This window comes from Microtus ochrogaster, unplaced genomic scaffold, assembly GCF_000317375.1.
Source record: "Microtus ochrogaster isolate Prairie Vole_2 unplaced genomic scaffold, MicOch1.0 UNK31, whole genome shotgun sequence".
Lineage (NCBI taxonomy): Eukaryota > Metazoa > Chordata > Mammalia > Rodentia > Cricetidae > Microtus > Microtus ochrogaster.
Genome location: NW_004949129.1, coordinates 1,470,427 through 1,484,536, shown reverse-complemented (window position 1 = coordinate 1,484,536; position 14,110 = coordinate 1,470,427). Strand labels below are relative to the sequence as shown.

At 53.0% G+C, this 14,110-nt stretch overlaps 2 protein-coding genes across 2 annotated transcripts in view; both read left to right on the top strand.

Annotated features, from left to right (window-relative positions):
* Cdc6 (cell division cycle 6) overlaps nucleotides 1-3,638 on the top strand; it is a 14,198-nt gene extending 10,560 nt beyond the window's left edge. Inside the window, exons 10-12 of the mRNA XM_005368260.3 lie at nucleotides 1,233-1,435; nucleotides 2,530-2,670; nucleotides 2,972-3,638. Of these exons, the coding sequence (XP_005368317.1) occupies nucleotides 1,233-1,435; nucleotides 2,530-2,670; nucleotides 2,972-3,061 (434 nt within the window). The 3' untranslated portion in view covers nucleotides 3,062-3,638. The remainder of the gene's footprint in view (nucleotides 1-1,232; nucleotides 1,436-2,529; nucleotides 2,671-2,971) is intronic.
* A 5,807-nt stretch (nucleotides 3,639-9,445) lies between these two features.
* The window catches only part of Rara (retinoic acid receptor alpha), a 47,668-nt gene continuing 43,003 nt past the window's right edge, over nucleotides 9,446-14,110 (top strand). The window contains exon 1 of the mRNA XM_026789894.1: nucleotides 9,446-9,517. The gene's annotated coding sequence lies outside the window, so the exon portion shown is untranslated. The remainder of the gene's footprint in view (nucleotides 9,518-14,110) is intronic.

Below are 14,110 nucleotides of genomic sequence, written 5' to 3'. Positions count from 1 at the left end.
CTCCAGCCCCATAAAGGAACTTTATTTATTTATTTATTTATTTATTTATTTATTTATTTATTTATTTATTATGTAATATTCTGTGTATGTGCCTGAAGGCCAGAAGAGGGCACCAGACCTCATTACAGATGGTTGCGAGCCACCATGTGATTGCTGGGAATTGAACTCAGGACCTTTGGAAGAGCAGGCAATGCTCTTAACCGCTGAGCCATCACTCCAGCCCCATAAAGGAACTTTTTAATGCATAGAAATAACTAGGTTCCCCAGCACTGAAGATAGGCAAACCAAAATTAGCTAGATGCCAGGCCTGGGGGGCCATACCTACGCTTCCAGCGCTCCGGAGGCCAAAGCACAGAATCACTACAAGCTCAAGGCCAACATAGGCCACTTAGAAAGGTGCTGTCAAATCATGGAACAAGGACAACAAATGGATGGCTGTCCTGTCGGGATTGTTTGGGGAGGGGCTGTGGACTGTCTGTCACCTGGTCTGTGAGCTCTGCTTTCTCTGTTAGCCCTTTGCAGCTTCCTGCTTGTGGTAAAGGAGCAGAGGCGGGTTGTGGGGGGGGGGGGCTAGCTGCGGGCCCAGGTTGTTAGCGAGCAAATCCCGCCCCTGTTGCACAGTCATGCGTCTCCAAGCAGCAAAACCGCAGTCCCGAGCAGATTCCCTGCAGTTCTCAGACCCCAGCTCTGGGTCGGCCATCCAGTGACATTTCTTCACGTGTTGCTGTCTTGCAGATGAGCTTGGACGAGCGACCAAACTTCAGAGTTGATTTGGAGAAGCCGTGGGGGCGCGGGGGCTGAAGTGGGATTGACTTTACTCTCTGTACTTACCATTCCTTTGACTCAACGTATTAGATACATTTTCCAGCTATTTCTTGTCCTTCCTTAGAGACCAGGTAGTCATCCTGGCTGCAGGGTTTGTGCTGAGGACCAAACCAGGTGTCTGCAGAAACGAGTGCTATGCCCCGAGCTTTGTCCCCAGCCAGCCTGCGGCAGTTAGCCTCGCTTGGCGGCTTCTGCCAGGCTCTTGCTCGATCAGGAGGTGGATTGGCTTGTCTTTCTCAACATCAAGCTGTACCCTAAAGGACAAAATAGATCATGGTTCTTCTGAGAGAAAGGCAGCTTTCCAAGTCTCCTTCCGCCCTTGGTTTCCTGTCGCTAACACCAGTCTTACGTGGCTCCGCACACACAGTTTTAGAGCCTGAATAAAGCTTGGCTTGCTTGCGTTTCAGGTCAGCCACCCTCCGAGGCGCCGGTTCCCAAGCGCGTCGGCCTTACTCACATATCCCAAGTCATTTCGGAAGTTGATGGGAACCGGGCGACTCTGAGCCAAGACAAGGCACAGGACTCCCTCCCTCTCCAGCAGAAGATCTTGGTTTGCTCTCTGCTGCTCCTGACCCGGCGGCTGAAACTCAAGGAGGTCACTCTGGGGAAGGTAAGCTGGGGTCTCAGCAGGCGGAGCTGAGGTTCAAGCGCAGGTGTTTTCCAGAAGGCAGCAGGGGTTAAAAATGGGTTTTTAATCTGTAGGAATAAGGGTTATGGTGTCACTACACTTGGGAGGCAGAAGCACGTGGATCTTTGCAGGTTTGAGCCAGCCTGCTCTGCATAGTTCTGGGCGGACCTCAAAAACACGCTAAGGCCAGGCAGTGGTAGAGCACCCTGTAATCCCGAAACTCTGGGAGGCAGACGCAGGCGGGTCTCTGTGGGCGCCAGGCCAGCCTGGTCTACAGAGTCCCAGGACAGCCGGGAATCTGTAGGAAGACCCTGCCTCACCACCACCCTTGTCTCCCCTCCCCACAAAATTAAGAAATTGAATTGACTATTAACCAGATATAGTGGTTCAGTAGCTGTGATTCTAGTACTTGGAGGGAGGCCGAGCGAGGAGGGTCGCCCGCCTGGCAGGGTTATAAGCAACCCTTCATTTCTGTGTCCCTCTGACCTCACAGAGCCTTGCTCCTACATTGTACATTAAAGAGGACTCAGCAGTCAAGAGCGGTTGCTTCTCACTTGCAGAGGACCCAGGTTTCGTCCCCAGCACCCATGTGGTTGGTGGCTTACAACCATGACTTTAGTTCCCAGGGTCCTGACAATCTTCTGCTCTCCGTAGACTTCAGGCATGAGCACAGTGCCCATACATAAATACATCGCGCAGCAAGACACGGGAAAGAAAAGTAAATCTTTTAAAAAGGGGGGGGGGGCTGGAGAGATGGCTCAGAGGTTAAGAGCATTGCCTGCTCTTCCAAAGGTCCTGAGTTCAATTCCCAGCAACCACATGGTGGCTCACAACCATCTGTAAAGAGGTCTGGTACCCTCTTCTGGCCTGCAGACATGCACACAGACAGAATATTGTATAATAAATAAATAAATATTTTTTTAAAAAAAACATAAAGTATAGGAAGGGGGTGCGGAAGGCCTATTGCCTGTTCGCGGCTTTGTTGAACAGGGGGCGGGAGAGTATATAGGTAACAATCTATGAGGTTATGGGATGTAGCTTTTAAGTGACGCTTGTTCTCCCTCGTTTCCTCCCAGTTATACGAAGCCTACAGTAGCGTGTGTCGCAAACAGCAGGTGGCAGCTGTGGACCAGTCTGAGTGTTTGTCCCTTTCGGGACTCCTGGAGTCCAGAGGCATCTTAGGGTTGAAGAAGAATAAGGAGAGCCGCCTGACCAAGGTACAAGTAACGGCCTGGCGTGTCCCTCCCTGCTTTTGATTGTCCTGTTCTGGAGAGCGTGGCCTTTGCCAAAGGAAAGATGAGAAATGACTAGTGAACAGTTCGCTTCTCTGCTAGCTAGGGTTTCAGGTGTGTGGGAAGGGGCGTGTGTGTGATGTGATTTAGGCCATTGAAAACAGCAGGGTTTGACTTGCCGGCCCGAGGAAAGCGGAACACTACAGGGAGTGTAACGGTGTGCAGGCGTGCATTGTGTGTGAGAGTCTCGTGTTCTTCCTCACAGAAAATCCCTTTCTCTTTCCAGGTGTCTCTGAAGATTGAAGAAAAAGAACTAGAGCATGTCCTGAAAGGCCAGGCTTTCGTTGGTAACATCCTCGCCGCGGGACTGCCCTGAGTGCCTGTCTTACCTACCTGCAGCTGGCGGCCCTTGGCCGACCTGGGAGTCTCCGTTAGGAGGGCCGTTTGGAAACTGTTGTGACCTTTTGTACTCAGCACCGGTACATTTTAGTGTGTTAATTCATGAGTGTTAGCACTAATATCTTTGGCTCTTACCGTTTTGACCCACGGAAATGACCAAGTAGCTGGGTGTGGTGGCATATGCCTGTGAGCCCAGCACGTGGGAGACAGAGGCACAAGGATCAGGAGTTCAAGGCCATCCTTTGCTACGAGGTGAGATTGAAGCTGGCCTGGACTACGTAAGACACCTTAAAAATGAAACGAGTGACCCCTTTAAAAGTAATATTCAGTACCTTTCCCATACCTGCAAGTATCTGCAGATATGCCGACCTGTGCTGAAGGGTTTGTATATATTCACTTCTAAATACAAACAATATATTTTGTAAAGAACTTTGAGGTTTAAAAGTGGAATGGAATGATCCAGAAAACTACACGAGCCTACGTGGAAATCTGAAGGACAATTTGGTCAAAGGACTCGTTGGCGTCACTACATTCGCAGGACAGGTGCTGCTGCATTGGACTTCTTAAGGACTGGGGGGGGGGGCGTTTCTCCCGTGTGCCCACGCAATATGGGGAGGAGAATGTAACTACAGATTGTGAATATATTTATTTTATTTTCATGTTTTATTTGTCAGGCTGCATGTGTTTTCTTTTTTATACCCATCCTGTGCAGGCACAGGGGTATGACAGTGTTCATGTTGGGAACAACTGCAGGAATCCTTGCTTGCTTTCCACCCGGTGAATCCCAGGGACTAAACTCAGGCCACCAAACATGGCGGTGGACGCCTTTACCTTTTGAGCCGCGTCCTGAGCCTGTGTTTGTTGCCTCAGTCCATGAGAGCTTCAGCTTTCAGAGAGGTTAATATGAAAATACCTTCTCGATGGGTGGTGGTGGCACACTCCTTTAAACCCAACACTCGGGAGGCAGAGGCAGGTAGATCTCTAAGTTCAAGGCCAGCCTGAACAACAGAGTGAGTTCCGGGACAGCCATAGCTACATAACGAAACACCGAACAAACAGGATGATGCCTTCCCATCCTACGCCAGTCTCCCCGCAGACGCAGCCATTGTTTCGGCATGCCTCGGGTCAGGCTTGGGTTTTCGGCAGAACACATTCCCAGCCTCTTGAGATAAGTTTATCCATATGGTTACCGAGACTTCTGGGTTTGATTTCCAGTGGCTTTAAGTGGCACTTTGTGACAGGGACACCAGAGGGCACCATTATACCACTGCTTTGAAAGTGTGGGGTGGGGTGTGGGTAGTTTGGAGGAAAGGGGCAGGCGTTTGACTTGTTTGGGGAAATTGCTATTCCTATATTACCTGAGTGAGTGGCTGGCTGCAGACCATGTGATAGGAATAGTCTCTGAGCTGAGTGAGGCTGCTGCCTCCTTGTCTGATCTGGCCTTGAGTTTGGGAATTTGATCTGGCTTCAGAGGATCTGTTGGCCACAGTTTCATTCATTCTGCCCACCGTCTCCTTGTAAAGTGATCTGCCCCGCAGCAGGTGGGATGGGATGGAGAGAGAAGGGCAGCGAGCTCTCTGAATCTGAAATGTATACTGCCCGCTGGTGTGTGCCGCGGCAGAGTCTGGAGGTGGGGGTTTGAATGTCTCACACACTGCTTCACCGGAGTCTTCCTCCCCTCCAGGGCAGTGTGCAAAGTGGAGAGGGCGCTTCTCTACCCAGAAGTTTGGAGGCTGTCTGGGACGATAAGGGTTAACGGGCGTAACTGTAAAGATTGTCCGGAGACTGATGGAAAGCAGAGCCTGAATGGGATTGGGAACAGATGTGAGGCTTGATTTAAATTACATTTTATTGGATGCTGCAGCCTTAAGAGACGTGACTGCTTTACAGTTTGTTTCCACACTGTGGGCAGCTGCTGTCTGTTCTGTGTCCACAGTAGGATCCTGCCCAAAGAGGAGCGGCCTCCCCACCTCGTTGTGTTTGAGGCTTGGCGCCTTCCTCTAACTGTAGGGGCTTGAGTCAGGAACATGGCTGGACTCTCAGCGGGCCTGTGCTGTATCCTCCCTGGCTTCTAGCCAAGCTCGCCTTTGCAGACTCCAAGGGGCCAAGTTCCTTCCCCTCTACCTCTGCTTTCTCTCGTGCCCCCCTCCCTTTTGGAAATAGGGCTTTCTGGGCACTGTTGTTAGCTTCCTTCAGCGCCACCCCCCCCCCCCACTGTCAATTTCTAGGTCATTGCCACTCTTAAGACCTCAGCAGTTGGAACGGGGTTGCTTCTGCCAATGATGCGTGAAGCAGGCTAGAGTCCCTGCTTGGCTTCCGCTGCCCTTGTGGGAGCAGAGGCTGATGTATGTTTGTCAGTGAAGTCTTAAGTGTAATTCAGATGGCCGGGCAGAGAGGAAGAGAGTCCTTTCCTTGCTGGGTTTTCTCACTGAGGCTGAGAACTATGGGAAGGTGGTGGGAGTTTTAAGTAGGATGGGACGGGCCTGTGGTTACGAGGTTTTGCCAGGATCTTAGGCCACTCCACACGGAGTAGTGGCAAAGATGCTGACCTACATTTTTCCTTTTGAAGATGGTGGGGTGTGTGTCTCTATCCCCGCCCGTCTTTTTTTTTTTTTTTTTTTTTTTTTTTTTTTTTTTTTTTTAAGAACCAGATTAAGCTTCCATAGTGTTGGGTATTGTCATGGAAAGAACATAGACCCAATAAAGTTGGTATGAATTTCAACCCCAAACTGCCACTGACATTTCTGGCTCAATGAAGACTTGCCTGTGGCTAGCTAACTGCAAGAGTGTGTGAGGTCCAGGCTAGCTACCCAGAAATCAGAAACCTTGGCAGCGCCTTTTCCTCCCCTCCCTTCCCATCGCTCCTTGCCCCCACCCCCAGTCTAGAAACTTTACCACTGAACTTCCCAGTTCTCCTTGCTTTTTTATTAAGCACCCTCTAAAGACAAGCTATAAGCTAGACCGGGTGGTACAGGCCTGCGATCCCAGTTAAGCAGGAGGATCACATGTTCAAGGCTTGCCTGGACTACAGAGTGAGTTCAAGGCCGACCTGGAGAAGTCAATAAAACAGAATAAAGTAAAAGAGGGCTAGCTCAGAGAGCACTGGCATGAACAATGCCCTGGGTTCAGTCCTCAGGGCAGGGGTGAGGGGGCGGTAGGAAAGAAAGACAATAAGGACTAATGAACCATTTTTGTAAAAAAAAAAAAAAAAAAAAAGACTAGAGCCCAGGAGGGGGAGGTAGCTCTTGTGAGCAGAGCGTGTTTACTGTGCAAACATGAGGCCCCAAGATCAATCTCCAGGACACCCCAACATGCATCCATACACTGGTATTCCAGCCCTGCAGAGACCCAGACGGGCTGGGGCTGACTGGCGAGGTAAGAGCCGCCCACTGTAGTGAAAAAAACAAATCTGGCAGTTCGGAGGAAAGACACCTACAACTGACCTTTGGCCTACACGGGCAAAAAAATATCTTGCCTATAGAGAGGTTGGTGGGGGAGCCAAAGTGACTTTTTGTTGTTGTTTGTGGTGTAGGAGATTGAACCCGGAGCAAGATTTTATTTACATTTGTATCAATCTCCAGCCCTAACTCTGGTGGCTATTCTTTAACTCCTATTCAGTGAACAATACAAGAAGATACTGCCTTTTTGCCACGTCTAGAACAGTTCTCAGCTGGAGGTGAAGCTGGCGCTGAGGTCTCAGGTGCAAAAGACCTCGTTGCCGGGTGTCGTTGACCAGACCTCAGCCCTTCAGGTAGACGTCCTAGTAATTGGCCGCACGCAATCTCTGTCGCTTCAGGGAGGCTACGGGTTGGAGACTTGCCTACAGGCTAGAAAGAGGTGTTTCAGTCCAGAAGTTACCTAAGGTCCCCAGAGGATGCCCAGAAAACTGTCTAGTTGGTAAGGGACTGGGGAAGAACCCACCTTTGGTGTCCTACTTCTAGCTTAGTGGGGGAAGTTATCTCCGCTTCCTCCTGACGGCACCCCCTTCACGAGGAAGGAGCACAGGGCGGGAGTGTGCCCTTGCTCCCTTATTCCAACTTCACCAGTCCAGTTACAGCCGGTACAAGCTAATTGGGTGCAAGGAGCCTGGTAAAGGCTGAAGACTGGCAGAAGGAGAGCCGGCTCCCGTGTTGGTTCCTTTTTTTTTTTTTAATTTCTAATTGAGTTCTGAATCAGCCTCCTTCGCTTTGATCCCTCCTCTGTTTCCCACACTGCCTGAAAGAGCTACATCAGCACTTTGTAACAAGGGTGCGCCTGCTCCCCACACCCCCCTCCCCGACGCACTCTCTCTCTGCCGCCATCCACTGCCTGTCTCCTTCAGTTAAGATAATGAAGATGCTGAGAGATAAAATGTGTATTTAATAAGGGTGGGGGCAGGGAGGCGGGAAGGGGCAGCCAGGGCCTTCCCTAGTTTGGGGCCTCGCCAAGACTCTAGCTGAGAAGCAAAGCTAGAGTAAGACTTGGCTTCAGGGTGTGGGGGTTTCTGGGCCCCAATCCAGCTGACTTCACGGCTTGCTGTTTGCCCTAAATTCCCCCACCTCCACCCTCTCACCCCCACACTCCTTTCCTCTCTGCTTGCTCCCAGTGGGAAAAAAAAAGGAGTCTCGCTTGACTTTCTTTTCAGCTGGTTAGCTTGGCCCTTGCTGCGGTGCCCCCCACCCCAGTGTCAGCTGCAAGGTCAGGCTAGGGCAGCCCCCTGTAGCCTAGGCCTGTAGAAGCTGTGGGTTCACAGTGGGGGGTGAAAAAGCTGGAGTTAATGAAGGCCAGCTGCCCGGCTGGGTTCTGCCTACAGCTAGCTAGCTGGAGGCCAGGCTTCGGTGGTGGTTAGGTGGAGGGGGAGGGTGACCTCCATTCCTGGGTACAAGGATATCCTGTGGCAGCTGGGCCAGGGCTTCTCCGGGAGCCTGGTTTCATCCTCAGTGAGTTGGGAGTCGTCTGCTCCCCTCTTGCCCTGTTCCTCCCCTCCCCAAATAACCCTCTGCTCTTCCGAGGGTTCAGACTGTAGTGGTGGCCCAGCTGAGATCTGAGGATCTCCAAGCCCTTTGGTAAACACTCATTAAGAGCCTGGGAAGAATCCGGAGTCCTGGTTAACAGCTGGGGGAGCACTGAGGCACATTAGGGTGAGCGGCTTGACCTGAGCTCACCCCGGAGACTCCACCCTGGGGTTTCCATCCTCGCTGTCTGGCTCCTTCCAGTTCTTCCTGCAAGACTGAGGTTGGAGGCGCTGCTATTGCCCTCTGCCCTTCTAGGAAGAGGCCAGGGCTCTCTCCCTTCCCTCAAGATGCCTGGTCTTCTCTTGGCCCTTCACCCCATGACATCCCCCCCCCCCCCGCCCCGCCACGCCTCTGCTGTTGGAAACAGTACCCAGGCAACACTCCTTGCAAAATGTTCTCAGTCCAGCACCCTACAGACGCCTGCCTTGGCCACCTCTCGCTGGCCCACCATGCCCACCAGTTTTTCTTTCAGGGTGACCAGAGAAGGAGCAACTTTTGAGAAACCTGGTTGTCCTATACAGAGTCAATGACCTTGAAGTTGATCTCTGGTCTTGGGAGAGGCTCCCGCCCCAGAGTTGAAAAGGGAAAGCCCCTGAAGGTGTTCATTATGGTAATAAAGACTCAAGGCCCTGTTGAGGGTTGAGCGAGGACGCTGGTTGACTTCTAGGTTTTGAGTCTTACCCGTCGCATCCCCTGCTGATTGCCATCTCTGGTACTGGCTGCACCAAAAGACGGCCCCTCCTGTCCTGTCCCACCTGCTCAGACTCTCCTGTCCATGTGTGAGCACAGCCTCCCTAGTATACTGTAGCAGGCACTGTAGTCCAACAGGAACCCACCATCTCCTCTCCAGCTGCCACTGAGACGTCAGCACTCTTGCTGAAGACCAAGGTTATCTGCTAGGAGGGTCTCTGACACACTTAGGGATAAGACAGCGGAATGACTACACCAACACAGCCTAAAAAAGAGGACAGAAGCGGGTGTCTATCTGTCTGTCCGTCTAAAAGGACAGACACCCCCCACATTCCCAAAGCTGATAGCTAAATAGCCCCATGAGAGAATAAGGTCCTCAACCCCATCCCCAGGGCCCAAGGGCAAGTCCACAGGCCCAGGAGAGGAAGAAAGAAATGTCTGTGGTGTGGTGTGTGTTGAAATCCGATCCTGCCCTGGCCCCACCCATGGTTCAGACCCCCATCTTTCTTCCAGTGGGTTAGTTTTCCTCCATCAGTCCTTAGTGCTGCACCCTTTCACCAAGTGGGGGCGGGTAGTAAGAGGGCAGGGAGAGCCTACAAGCTGGAGAGTGGGCTTTAGGACCCAACGGGAGCCGTGCCTCTTGCAGCAGCCTAACCCAGAAGCAGGGGGGAATCCTGAATCGAGCTGAGAGGGCTTCCCCGGTTCTCCTGGGAACCCCATCGCCCCCCTGCCGGCACACACCTGAGCAGGTAGGATCATGCACACACCCCCTCCCAATTCTCCCCGGACCTCCTTTCGGGGGAGTCTCTATGCTCCTGATCGGGCCGCTTCCCTCTTCGCCAGTTCAGGCTTTCCCCACGCCTCCTCCCCCATTGCTCACAGTAGTCCAGGGAGGTGGGAGCCTGGGAACCCTGGGGCGTTGGAAAGCTCTGAGTCCCAGACCCCCGGAGCTCAACCCTTGCAATTCGCACCCCCCCCCAGGCATTCTCCTTTCTCTAGCTAAGAATGGAAAGTGGGGGAAGGTCTGCCCAGGCCCCACGCCCTTGCACCCTCCTTTGCAGTATTGCTCCAACCCCCCCCCCCCACCTCACCTAGACCGGAGAATGGGAAGTGATGGCTTGGCAGAAAAAGTGGAGAGGGGCGTGAAAGGGACCCCACTCTCCCGGAGGGATTGCTCCCTCGCTTTTCGTCTTCGTGGCTTCCCAGCCTGGAGCTCAGGACTTTGCCTCCACTCCCACTCACGATGTCGGGAGCACAGGTCTCCTGCCAGGTGCAGGACACACTTGGGTGCCCACGGGCTTTGTAGAAGAATGGTGAGCTCTCCTGACCTTGTTCTCTAGGGAAAGTCCTTCCAGCCTAGAACTCTTCCTTCCTGCCAACACCTCAGCACCTAGTGCAGAAGCCCCTCCCTCGAGTGCCTGATGTGTGGAGACCGTGTGGTTGGAAGACCTAGACATTTTGGATAAAGGTTCCCCGTATGCATCCAAAGAGAGAGATCCCAGCCAGGCCCAAGCCAGATCGGGCTCAGTCCAGATGGCTGGGGAAGGGGGTGTGGACCAGATCTGGAAGGCCTATCAGCCATGCCAGCTCCCTGCACGCCTTGGCTTACAGAGCCCCAGGCTCCTGGTGTTACTCTAGAGCTGGGAGGTCCCTGAGCTTCTGCCCTCCTGCAGGCTCTCTGGGAGGAAGCTGGATGGTACCTGCCTTTTACACTGGCTGATTTTCCCCTCCTGTTTGCTGGAGGTCAGAGGTATCTCATGATGGTTGGTGGGCTTATACGAAGGGCAGATGTCTGACTGTCTAGTGGCCATGTGTGTATCTTGCCTGGTGGGGGGGGGGGTTAGCTGAATGGGGGTGGGGGGTGATAGAAAAGGACCAGACCCATCACAGAGTGGTTTTCAGAATGTCGTGAGGGTAGGTGACATGCACCTTTCTGGAAACTAGCTGTGTGCTCTATATTGACCCCCCCCCTCACGTTTCCAGGGTCCTCTTGAGGGTTGGCTTTGGAGGAGAGGGTCTATAATGGAATGGATTCCAAACTCAGTTCTGCTCCTGATACAGAACGGGAAAGTGGGGATCCCGGGTGTGAACAACAGACTGGGAGTCAAAGGCTTGAACTGGAGACTCTTAACCATTTGCATGTATGGTCTTCCTTCCAGCTAAACCGCAGTTTCTTTGTTTGTAAACAAAACTTTTGTCCATAGCTGGCTAGGCTTACCTGACAGTGACCCTTCTGTGAAAGGCCTAGGAGATAGTGAACAACACCCCCCCTCCCCCCCGTAAACTCTAGTTAGGACTGCAGAGTTCTAGGATAGGAACCCTCCTTAAATCTGGGTCAGTCCCTCTGCCTTCAGTTTCCTTCCACCACTGTCCAGGGGACAGAGGAGCCCATTGCCTGAGGATGCAGAACTTCCTGAGAGCCAGTGTCTCGCCCTGTCGCCAGGGTGCTTGCCAGACAGTACGGATCTATCTTTGCACCAGGCTCTTTTTTTCCCCCAGAGGCCACACAGCTTAGTCCGGGATCCTCTTCTCCACCTTCCTTTCCCCATCCCCGTCTGTGTCCTTGTCTGTCTCTTCCCTGCCCAGTGGCCTCCTTGTCCGGCTCACTGGGCAGGAGCCCTAATCGGATTGGACAGCTGAGGTATGTGTGGTGTCTGAAAGCAGGCAAGCAGGCAGGCGGAGGGAAGCCCCTGGCATGCCCTGGCTCCCGAGAGAGGAGAGAGAGAGAACACCACCTTGGGCTAGCTGACTCCTGGCTTGATCCCAGGGAAGGGGAGCCAGAGGAAGCCGGGGAAAGAACAGCTAGAACAGCTAGGGACTAAGGGCCTGGAGGTCGGGAGTGGATCCCACACCTGAGGCCTTAAAATGCAGGCACCTGGGGCTGCAGATGAGAGCTAGACTGTCTCCCCCATTCCCATGGCTTCACCTTCTTCTCTCTTCCTTCCTGTTCATAGTAGGAAGGGCTGCTCCAATCTAGCCCTTCTCACCGGAACCTTCCTTCCTATGGGTCATATCTGGTGTGTGTGTGTGTGTACATGCGTGTGTGTGCACGTGCACGCCTTTTGAGCCTGTTTCCTTTCCTCTCCTCAGAGATCTTTCTCATTCACTCTCTGGGCTGGAGGCCAGGACTTCTGGGTTTCCCACTTGCCTCACAGAACAGGGCTACCTTGCTGGCCTCCAGAGAGTCTAAACTGGTTTCCTGTCTCCCGTATGTGGAGGGCCTTCCCTTAGAGCTGGGAGGTGCCAGAAATCCCAAATGGGATGGGTAGCAAGGTACCATAGCCTGTGGTACCCCTGAGAGCAAGCTTCTCCCTCATGACCTCCAGTTCAGCTTCAGGCAGTGCATGCCCAGCTTGGTGGACATAGCGTGGTCTTAGCTTCAGGCTTTTTTTTTTTAATTTATTTATTTTACGTATCACCAGATCTCATTATAGATGGGTGTGAGCCATCATGTGGTTGCTGGGAATTGAACTCAGGACCTCTGGAACAGCAGTCAGTTCTCTTAACCTCTGAGCCATCTCTCCAGCCCAGCTTCAGGCTTTTTGCTCTACCTGTGGGTATCCAAGATCTTCTGCTGCCCTTTTGTCTGTGGTTTGGGGGTGCCTACTGAAACACCTATATCTGAACCATGTATATTTTGGGGAGCAAGAGGCTAGCATAATTGGGGCTGGGGTACTAGTTTGTCCTCCCTCCAGTTGGGCTTGGAGAAAGGAAACACAGAAACTTTACCAATGCTAATTCCCTCTGCCCTCAAAAGAGCAGTGGGTAGAGCCAAGCCTTCCCCTCTCGGTGCCCACAATGTGGTTGGCATTGATTTGTCAGAAATTGGGAAGGGTTCCCTCTAGACCAATTGCATCCTTTCTTCTCCCACAGTGCTGGGGCAACTCTGTGATTGTAGGCACTTATGAGCAGCCCCCCCCTCCACTCCAGGGAGGAGTGCGGGATGACCCAGAGATGGCCAAGTTGGCACTAGCCCGGGGCCAGAGTGCTGGACACTGTTCTGAGTTGAGAGTTGGTGGGTGAGGACAGGGCACGGGCCTCCCTGCCCCCCTCATTTCCTGCTCTTTGGGCAGCTGTGGGCGAGAAAGGCTGTGGGGACTATTTTTAGTTGGTCTGTCCCCTGGCAGGAGGGACGTGCAGAAAAGCACGGGGCAGGCAGAGGGGCTGGCCAAGGTGAGGGTAAGAAGGCAGGCATAGGAGTGAGGAAGGGCCGGGGGTAGCAGAAAGAACAAGGAAGTATGCTGGCCAGGGGAGCAACCTTGCAAAGAGGGGCTCGGCTCAGATCAGACCAACAGAGGAGCTCTGGGGACCCCTCACGTTTCTCTGTCCAATTTCCCTCAGCTCTGAAAGGGGCTTTTGAGGCTCAGATAAGCCCCTTCCCCTTACAGAGGGGAACCAGATCGCGATATGCTTTGCCCTAGGACTCCCTGCCAGTCACTAGCTATGCTAGTGGCTTGCACCATTCTTCTGCTTCCCTTCCCGGTTTGCAGCAAGGAGAACCTCAGGTCAGGGACAACAGGGAGGGCTGTTTCCCTCCCTGCTGATTTGTGCAGGGTCTCTGTAAAACCCAGCTTGGTTTGTTTATATGTCCACCATGTGGAAAGAGTCTGTGTCCAGGCTGGAAGGAGGTTGGGGCTGGGGTTTGTTTGGGTGGCCTGTGGCTACTGGTGTGAATGGAGGCACTGGCCAGTGTCCAGCACATTCCCAGGCTGGCAAACTCTGGGGCTTGGAGCCACCTTTCGGAAGGGACATCCCGCCCAGCTGTTTCGTTTTAGAGACTTAGAGAGGCCCAGGGATTTGTCCATAGTTGCAGGATAACTTGGGAACAGATGGAGGACAAGAATACGGATCTTCAGACCCTTCGGAACCCTTTGTGAGCCCGTTCCTGCTGTGCCCAGGACCCGTGCCATTGCCACCAGCACAAAAAGGGAACAGAGCCGTCAGCAGATGTCCTCTGGCCTAGGAGCCAAGGACTGGGATGGGGAGACAGTTCCGTAGGGTGTTGCTGTCTCTTGGGAGTCTGTTGGCATTCTGGCTCCTTAAGGGATCCATGGTGTGTAGGTGCCAAGAAAGCCATTCTTTAGTTTGTGAGGTGAGTGACGCCCCCTAGAGTTGTTCCGGAACTACCGGTGTTGCCAGCTGGAGGGCATTGTGGCTATCTAACACCTACTTTCTGTCCCTACCTCCTGCCACTCAGCCTCTGCTGGTTTCTGGGTTTCTGGCTGGCCACCTCCTCACCCAGCAGCTCTGCTCCTAGTGGGTCTTATGGTCAGGAGCCCCTCCCCCCTCTCCACTCAAGTCTCCCTGTCTCTGGGGTCCTGATTTATCACGCCCCCCATCAA